General features: G+C 27.7%; 1 protein-coding gene across 1 annotated transcript in view; it reads left to right on the top strand.

Moving 5' to 3' along the window:
• Positions 1 to 10,199, top strand: part of LOC107441235 (tyrosine kinase receptor Cad96Ca) — a gene marked incomplete in the record, with an annotated part of 80,425 nt that overhangs the window by 26,076 nt on the left and 44,150 nt on the right. Inside the window, 1 exon segment of the mRNA XM_043051615.2 lies at positions 5,433 to 5,513. Coding sequence (XP_042907549.1) covers positions 5,433 to 5,513 — 81 coding nt within the window.

The raw sequence follows: 10,199 nt of genomic DNA, 5'->3' as shown, positions 1-10,199 counted from the left end.
AAATTACATCTGATAAAGGTTACATATATATACCTTAATGAATAACCATAAGATAATAACTGGTAAACGTTTGGATAATTTGAAAAAATTAGTTAAAACATGCTTCTTTACAACATTTTTGGGGAGCTAAATCCAGTTTAGAGACTAAATGCACAGTGTTCCAAGAAATAAACGGACTAGCCTCAATAATTTTTGATCTGACGAGCGGATCTTCGCGTTCTAGGACTCAACTTTATTGTTTTAAGCGGGTGACCTCAAACATGCTAATTAATTAGTGCAAACGATATTTTAAGTTACAAAATCAGACACAAAGACGGAATTTCTCTGCATAAACATGACTTTCATTTGATGGATTCGGATTTCTTCATCCAAAGATAATTAATTCGTATATTTAAAGTTCGATTTCTCAGGAACTATTTGACCGATTTCGTCCAAATTTGTAATTTTTCACGTAAAATCACATTCTTTAAAATGGTGCAAGAAATTATATACCTTATAATTCAAAATTTTTTCGACTACTTTTAAATAAAATAATTTAAATAAAATATTTACTGAAAGTTATTTTTTGCATGGTAAAAAACGCAAGGATAAAAATGCAAACGCAAACACCTTTGGATAAAAAGCGCAAGAAAATACGAAATACGCAAGAAGCAAAAATTAGCATTAAGGAGTCCATATTTTGGATCACTTTCCTGACCAAACTATTCGGAGCATATTTTCCAGATTGCGGCTACCCCCTATATTTTGGAGTTCAAAATTCCGAATTCATCATTAAAAAAGGTATGTTTATTCAGAGGAATCGCGTTTTTGTGTGAGAATCCGTAACTAAAAATAAAGTTTGCACTAATTAGTTAGCATATTTGAAGTTACCCCTACGAACCACTAAGACTGAATTTAAGAACATGAAGATCCGATCATTAGATCAAAAGCTACTCATCGTAGTCCATTTATCTTTTGCGTACTCTACATAATTAATACGGTTGAAAATTTGGAATCAGATAAAAAAGCGAAACTCATGAGAAACTTTAAAGGAAACGTGAATTAATCAACGATCAGATTACTGCGTGCTTTTTATACGATATCCATAAGGTTGTAGACGTGACCCCATTTCCGATTTTTTTCCTTTAATATCCAGTTCGAGAAACAATTCGATGTCCCGACTATCCCATCGAATACGCTCCAGTTACTGCTCTCAATTCGAGAAATCACGTTCACATAATAAACAACCAGCTTTACAAGCAGCCATAATCCTCAAGCGCATTTTAAAAAACCGGGTGTCATGATTCCGAAGAGTAAAGTTATGGGAATACCATTTATTTTCTGTTATCATCCAATGTTGCGTTCGTTAAAGCCGGTTTAGAGAGAAATGAATGCGATATAATCAAATAAATAAACTTAAATATCAATCTTTTTGAAAGAACATGTTCGGAAACTCTAAAATGAATATTTATGTCTGATAACGTTTGGATAGAATCTTCGATTTGAAAGTCCATTCTTCCGTAATTTTCAACAATTTTCTTCCGTAATTTATCTTTCAATCTTTATGTATAATGAATTGATAAAGTAAAACTTTTTAGACATCATTGGAGAACAAGCTATCTCTTTAAAGTTTAATTCGTATAGTAAATACTAAACTCAAGTTAACTATTTTTCTTAATTTCTTTTACTTTTTAAATTCGTAATTTTCGTAGTAATTGTAGTTTTCAAAAGTATTTAATGTCAACGGTTAATAGCTTTTTAAAATTAACAGTTTAATAAAATTATGCACTTATAACAATAAATAATTATTCCAAGCGAGTACTTTAAATAACTCTTATTAAGAAGAGAGAAAAATAAATTTGTTAATGATATGAATTGAAATTAGATGTTAATGATATGAAGCTGAAATCAGATAATAATGATAGGAAGCTGAACCTATAAATTAAAAAATTTTCTTCCTGTGTACACCATTATATTTTTAATAATACTCATAAATGTTTTGGTANTATATATATATATACAATTGATTTAGACATAATTTATAACCAAAACTACTAACTGACACATAAATATTAAAACACTTATACTTGAAACTAGTTATTTTATTGATTATATGTTTCATTGATTATATGTTAATTAATAACTTTAACCATAAAAACAATTTAAATTATTTAAAGTTTAAACTTTTGCTCGTTAAATAGAAAAACCGTTTTTTAATGTGATGCTGCCCGTTTAACACTAGAAAGACGGAAAATTAGTATATACCTATATTGCCGAAAAGCAGTCAAAATGACTAGATTTTGAATGCGCCAATAAATTTGTTTAAATTTAATTTTTAGCATTTTTTATATTATTTACAGTTATGTCACAAGTTATTAGTAAATATTATCAATAAAAAATATATATGTTGTTCAAAAAGATACAAAATTCTAAGTAATCGTGTCATTGTATACATCATTGTTTTTCTAATTGAAATTAAAAGCAGTCAAAATGACTTCCTTAGGCAATCTAGTGTTAAGTATAACCTCCAAAATTCATATTTAAAGGCCAAAAAATAAATCATTAAAACATTTATACAAGTAGATAATAATATAACTCATTTTAAAAATATATTTGTAAAAAAAATTTTTTTAGAAGATTTTTAAAACATTAGAAGTTATAAAAGATCCCAAAGCGCATCTGACTACAATTTTAAAAACTTTACACTAAATGGGATGTTGTTTTATAATATAAGTTCTTTTCTTTTTTTTCTTTTCATCCTTAATTAATTACAAACCGACACATTATTATAGCATTTAAATGTAAAAAAGTTAATTTTTTTCCTTATTTATGCTATATATATGCTTTCATAAGTAATGATATTTTACGACAACTTAAATAAAAAAAAAAAAAAAAAAAAAAAATTTTTAAAANAAAAAAAAAAAAAAAAAAAAAAAAAAAAAAAAAAAAAAAAACTTTTATAAAAGTAAACGTTACTTGAATTTATAATGACCTCACATAATATTTATGAAGCAATAAATGTGCAAATATAGACATTTTTAAAATTGAGCATCTGAAATTTTAAGAAAAAAAAATCCATACTTATTTGTAATTTTGTATTCTAAACAACCAAATTATCTACAGTGATTTTTATCTGACACAATTGCAACAACATAGGAAGGAGTTTAAAAAAAATACGGAAACATAATACGTAAATTACGAAAAACTGACTAGATTAAATTGTTTTATATTGTAAATCACTATTAAAAGCTAAATTTAACAATTTAGTTTTAGTTTTTGAAATCATAATTAAATTCGCGTGTAAAAAAGGTAACATATTATTCGTAAGTTAATTAATATGCAAGCAATTAAAGTTATGAAATTGTATAGCTGAAATTAAAAAAAAGAAGAAATGTTATTCATTAGCGTTCATCCGGAAGTATTTTGTATAAGAAGATGCGTAAAATTTACTTAAGGTTTAAAATCGTATATCTAACTTGAAAAAATCATTACTATAAATGTGATGTTACTCGTTTTAGTTTAATTATATTCTCTGCTATCATAAATTAATAAAAATATAGCGACCCAACCTTTTACCTTTACTCAAACTTATTCCATTTAATGCAACTTCATTTAACAACGCTGCATAGATAAGGATTTTATACGAAATGATATAGATAATGATACGGAAATAAAAGTGGAAATCATTCAAGGCCTGAAAAATTACATCTGATAAAGGTTACAAATTTACAACTATTTGCCCCTTTTTTATATTCTTTCATTAAACAGGAAAATGACTTAAAGGTGTGGTTTTCTAAAAATAAGAAGTAGAATTGTAGAAATATTTTTTTTTTTTTAAAATTAAGATTTTATAAGCAGTAAAATCTCCTAAATACAGTGCCCAATCTAAGGGGTCGACAATTTTGCACTCTAATCCTAAATGGGAAATACCGATTTTCGAAATATTACAAGCATTCTACGAAACCCTAATAGTTTTGTGTTTTGTAAAGTAAGAAAATGTATTTCGTTAGAACGGGAAAAAAAAACTTTTTTTTTTAAATTCATAATAATGGATAAAACGGCAATGAACTACAAATAACTCTTTTAACTGATAAGCATTTTTATCTTGTCAAAATGTATAAACTTTGTATTATTATGTAATTTTAATGATTATATTTATTATGTAACTTTGGTTATGTAGTAAATATTTATAATAATTAACTACACGGGGAAAAAAAGTATGGTCAAAACTATCAGCATATGGAAAAATTTACCGTGCTTCTTGCTCTATAGGAACATCAAAAAGCTCGTTAATTTTTATCGAAGAGCTTGGGTAATCGATGATTTTGGTAAAATTGACAGTAAAATATCGTTTTTAAATTTGTGTTAAAATTTTGTAAATGTGGTGAGATTTAGTTATTTCATCACGATACCTTAGAGCATTGCATAAAGACCATTTATTCGTTTAAATTTACTTTTCAGTTTCGTATGTTGTAATAGGGAATTTCCGATAAACCGTTATCTCATATGAACGGAAACATTACTAAATGAATAGTTTGAATGCAGTATATTTTGATTTTATTACCAGAATTTTTTTTTTATCAGAAATATCATTATCGTGCAGTACGATAATTTTTCCAGATTTTTTTTTCATCGCATATATTTAATATGTAATAATTATTATGTAATTTTGTTATTGTCGTGATGAACCTTTGGATAAGGCATTGAGCTATCATTGGACCACAATTAGATCTCCAGTGACGGCTTGTAGCCCACCCAGTTTCAAAACGATGAGTACCATTTTCTCTAAAAAGTAAAGGCAGCTTGTGCGTCATACTGACCACATTTCCACAATCATGCCATTGGTCATGAAATTGTCGAACCTTAACCTTCATGGCCCCCCTGGCCTACAATAGCTGTTGAGGGAATGTTTTGCTCGTGCTCTTTAATTTTGTCATTATTATGTATATTCTGCTTATTTTTTAAATGTTCAAGAGTTTACATGAGAGGGGATAGCGCGTGCGCCTCCCATTGAAGTGACCTAGGTTCGAATCCCAGTGGATGCTGGTTGATATGAATTCTGTTCCCTGCTCGCACTGACCACAGTGCTGACGTAAACTATCCTCCGTGGTAGATGTATCATAAGTTAGAATCAAATGTCGTTGGATTAACCGTGGGGTTTTTTCGTGGTTTAACGCAATATTACACAAATGCGGTTAAGTTTCATCGAAAAGTCTTCCCGAAGTCTAGTTTATCCCAATGCTTGATTCAGGAGTTCCCTTGTCTTATGAGTTGAGTTTAGAGTTACAAGGCTGCTACGATAGTGAAGTTATAGAGGTAAACTCAGAATTGCATCGGCTTTTCAGCGCCGGTTATAAAGTAAAATAAAAAGTATACACGAAATAATTTCTTTGTAAATATTTATATTATACAGTTACCTAATTTTATTTATAATTCATTTATTTATTTTGTAGCAACTGCATTCACTGGCCACAACACGCCTCCAGTATTTGATTTCAAAAGAGAGTGGGAGATTAAAGAAGACTGGGATATAGGTAAGTTTTAATGCATATATTTTTAAATTTCATTATTTTTTATATTGAGTTCGTTATTTTAATTATTTCAACAACAGCAAAAAAAAACAACTGTTTTTTAATACGAAGTTAATTATATATAAAAGAAAAATTCAACGTTAAAATGACATTTTTCATGTTTTTTTTTCTTTTTATGCATCATTATTTAAAGAAAAAAATTAATTTTTTTTTTAAGAAACTTGATTTGTATTTAGTATTTTAGACTTATTTTTAAAATTTTTCTCGATATAATGTAAACATTTTGAATATATTAATGCCAGTTTAGATAGAAAAAAAATAACACTATTCTGAAATAAAAAAAGTTGAACAATCGGTACACTTTTAAATTATTTTTATATTTTTTCGGTTTGAATTATTTGTTTCAACACTGATAAGCGAGCAAAATAACCATCGGTACAACGTTTTTCTGTAACATAAAAAAGATATGTTTATCTGTTTCTACTTCAAAATATTATTTTTAAATACTTTCTTGATATAGTGTAAAAATAATACGAAGTGTCCATTTAAACAAAAATAACAGAGTTCTTTAATCCCTTTTCTAACAAAGATTTGAAATCAGCTTGTTTCGTGGTTAATTACTTACAGGATGAGCAGTAAATACTTGCAAATTCTGAAATGCAGTTAGGCGGAACTAATCCATACTAAAAATATGTTCCAGTTTCCTCAAAAATTAATTTTAGAGATATCGATGCTTTTAAAACTAGGTTTGCGTGTTTAAAATAAACCACTAAGAATAGATAACGTTAACGAAGACCTTATCTACATAAAACATAACATAGAAGCTTAAATATTACGGTCTGAAAACTATTTAAGTCCTTTTATATTTTTGAAATTAATATTTATTTTCAAAACGATGCAGAAAAGCTAATGTTCCCTAATATCAATGCACAGTCGAAAAAATTAAAAATGAATCACTTTTGATACCTTGCACTGTGGGCCAGAAGACCATGATCTTTGGCCAAAAGAAAAAAATAAAATTTTCAACTAAAATATGTGTAGGCAATTTTAATGCAGCCCAAATTAAGTATTCATAATCATTCCAAACATTATAATTTATTTTTTGGACCGACGAAAGTACAATGTAATGAAAAATATGTTGCAAAAAAAATTTATAAATATAACTTTTAAAATTTTTTTTCAGAAATATATGTAGGAATTTCACCTTACTGTTACATTTTTATCAGAGAAATTAGTCTGAAATCATAGCACAATTTTTCAATTTGTTGGATTAGTTAATACTTTGTCAAACTTATAATTTTTATCTTATCATTTGACATTTTACAATGTTTGACTGACTTTCGAAACTTAGCTCCCAAAAGTTCCACGAGGTAATTAGCTAAACTTTTTTTTGTTGTCTTCTTTGATGTTTCTTCTTTCGAAAAAACCTGCCCCATTTTGCTCGTATTGCAAAGGTGGACTAAATATACCGAAAAACAAAAATTATGTTTTTTTTTTCATGTTTTCGCGTTATTTTGTAATTAATTCGTGTTATTTTGTAATATTACTTCGGAAATATAATTTGCTTTTCATTTTTAATATGAAATTGCAAAAATTATTATATTTTCATTGCTATTTTTAATTATTTAAACGTACTATTATTTTTTTTATTTTTGCNGTTGAAGATGGAAACATACTGCAATTTTGTTCTATGATGCCAGTTGTTAACTTCTGAAGTTTTTATTAAAATATTTTTATTCTAAGAAGATTGCAGGTGATAAGAACATTGTTGTGAGGGAATGACGCGAAACACTAGGGACAAAGTTTAAAATAGTGCTGTGTTAATATTTTTATCAAAAATTATATTTTAAATTGATTTTCTGAATTCTATATTTCAATATTCTGAAATAACAAACACGAATTTGTAATTTTTTTAATTTTTATTTTAGAAACAATTTTTTTCTTTTTTTAAATCAACAGTGGGGGCAAGTGAGGGAATGACGTATTGGTATATTTTAATTACCTAAAATAAATAAAAAATAAAAATTGATAATTTTATTTCTATTCTTATGTTAGCCTGCATTCTGAAGGACACTTTTCCTGAAATTTTTTTTTTCGTAAGTTGTAAAACAAGAAAATGACTGTTTTTGTGAGAATGATCCATATATATATAGATATATATATATATATGTATATATATATATATATATACTATACTATACTATACTATGCGATTGATTTGGACATAATTTATTACCAAAACAACTAACTGACACATAAATAATAAAACACTTGAAACTGGTTATTTTATTGATTATATGTTAGCATAATTAATAACTTTAACCATAAAAACAATTTAAATTATTTAAAGTTTAAACTCTTGCTCGTTAAATAGAAAAACCGTTTCTTAATGCGATGCTGCCCGTATTAAGTATAACCTTCAAAATTCATATTTATATTCATATTTAAAGGTCAAAAAATAAATCATAAAAGCATTTATACAGATAGATTAAAATATAACTCATTTTTAAAATATATTTGAAAAAATAATTTTTTTAGAAGATCTTTAAAACATTAGAAGTTATAAAAGATCCCCAGGTGCATATAACTACAATTTTAAAAACTTTACACTAAATGGGATTTTATTACCAGAATTTTTTTTTATCAGAAATGTCATTATCGTGCAGTACGATAATTTTTTTCCGATATTTTTTCAATGTACTATATATTTAATATGTAATAATTATTATGTAATTTTGTTATTCCCGCGATGACCCTTTGGATAAGGCACTGAGCTATCATTGAGAAGGACAGGACCACGTTAGATTTCCAGTGACGGCTTGTAGCCCACCCAGTTTCAGAACGACGAGTAACATCTTCTCTAAAAAGTAAAGGCGGCTTGTGCGTCATACTGACCACATTTCCACAATCATGCCATTGGTCGTGAAATTGTCGAACGTTAACTTTCATGAACGAACCCCTCCCCCTGGCCCACAATCGCTGTTGGGGTAATGTTTTACTCGTGCTCTTTAATTTTGTTATTATTATGTTTATTCTGCTTATTTCTTAAATGTTCAACAGTTTACATGAGAGCCGTGGTTGAAAGGGGATAGAGCGTGCTCCTCCCATTGAAGTGACCTAGGTTCGAATCCCAATGGATACTGGTTGATATGAATTCTGCTTCCTGCTCGCACTGACCACAGTGCTGACGTAAACTATCCTCCGTGGTAGACGTATTTTAAGTTAGAATCCCTTGCCGTTGGATTAACCGTGAGGGTTTTGCGTGGTTTAACGCAATGTAACACAAATGCTGGTTAGTCTTCCACGTAGGCTAGTTTGCCTCAGTGCTTGATTCAGGAGTTCTCTTGTCTTATGAGTTGGGTTTAAAATTACAAGGCTGCTACGAAGGTGAAGTTATATAAATAAATTTAGAATTTCCTTCGACTGTTTAACGTCGGTTATAAAATGAAAAATAAAATTTACTCGAAATAATTTTTTTTGTAAGTTTTTATATTATACAGTTACCTAATTTTATTTAATATTCCCCTATTTATCTTGTAGCAACTGCATTCACTGGCCACAACACGCCTCCAGTATTTGATTTCAAAAGAGAGTGGGAGATTAAAGAAGACTGGGACATTGGTAAGTTTTAATGCATAGATTTTTAAATTTCCATATTTTTCATATTGAATTCGTCATTTTAATTATTTCAACACTAGTAAAAAAAAATCACTGTTTATTAATACGAAGTTAATTATATATAAAAGAAAAAATCAACGCTAAAATTAAATTTTTCACATATTTTTTTCTTCTTTTTATGCATCACTATTTAAAGCAAAAAGTTAATTATTTTTTTAAAAAAACTTGATTTGTATTTAGCATTTCAGACTTATTTTTAAAATTTTTCTCGATATAATGTAAAAATTTGGAATATATTAATCCCAGTTTAGAAAGAAAAAAATAAACTATTCTGAAATAAAAAAGTTGGACAATCGGTACACTTTTAAATTATCTTTATATTTTTTCGGTTTGAATTATTTGTTTCAACACTGATAAGAGAGCAATGTTAACCAGCGGTATAACATTTTTTTGAAACATAAAAAAGATATGTTTTTCTGTTTCTACTTCAAAATATTATCTTTAAATACTTTCTTGATATAGTGTAAAAATAATGCGAATCCATTAGTGTTCATTTAAAAAAAATAACCGAGTTCTCTAATCCCTTTTTTAACAAAGATTTGAATGTTTCGTGGTTAATTACTTACAGGATGAGCAGTAAATACGTGCAAATTCTGAAATGCAGTTAGGCGGAACTAATCCATACCAAAAACATGTTCCAGTTTCCTCAAAAATTAATTTTAGAGCTATCGATGCTTCTAAAACTAGGTTTGCGTGTTTAAAATAAACCACTAAGAATAGATAACGTTAACGAAAACCTTATCTACATAAAACATAACATAGAAGCTTAAATATTACGGTCTAAAAACTATTTAAGGCCTTATATATTTTTGAAATTAATATTTAATTTCAAAACGATGCAGAAAAGCTAATGTTTCCTAATATGAATGCACAGTCGACAAAATTAAAAATGTATCACTTTTGATACCTTGCACTGTGGGCCAAAAGGCCATGATCTTTGGCCAAAAGTCAAAAAGTAAATTTTCAACTAAAATATGTGTAGGCAGTTTTAATGTTGCCCAAATTAAGTAT

The sequence above is a fragment of the Parasteatoda tepidariorum genome, chromosome 4 (genome assembly GCF_043381705.1).
Source record: "Parasteatoda tepidariorum isolate YZ-2023 chromosome 4, CAS_Ptep_4.0, whole genome shotgun sequence".
Classification (NCBI taxonomy): Eukaryota; Metazoa; Arthropoda; class Arachnida; order Araneae; family Theridiidae; genus Parasteatoda; species Parasteatoda tepidariorum.
The sequence above is the reverse complement of the archived record's forward strand: the minus strand, read 5'-3'. Positions and strand labels throughout refer to the sequence as shown.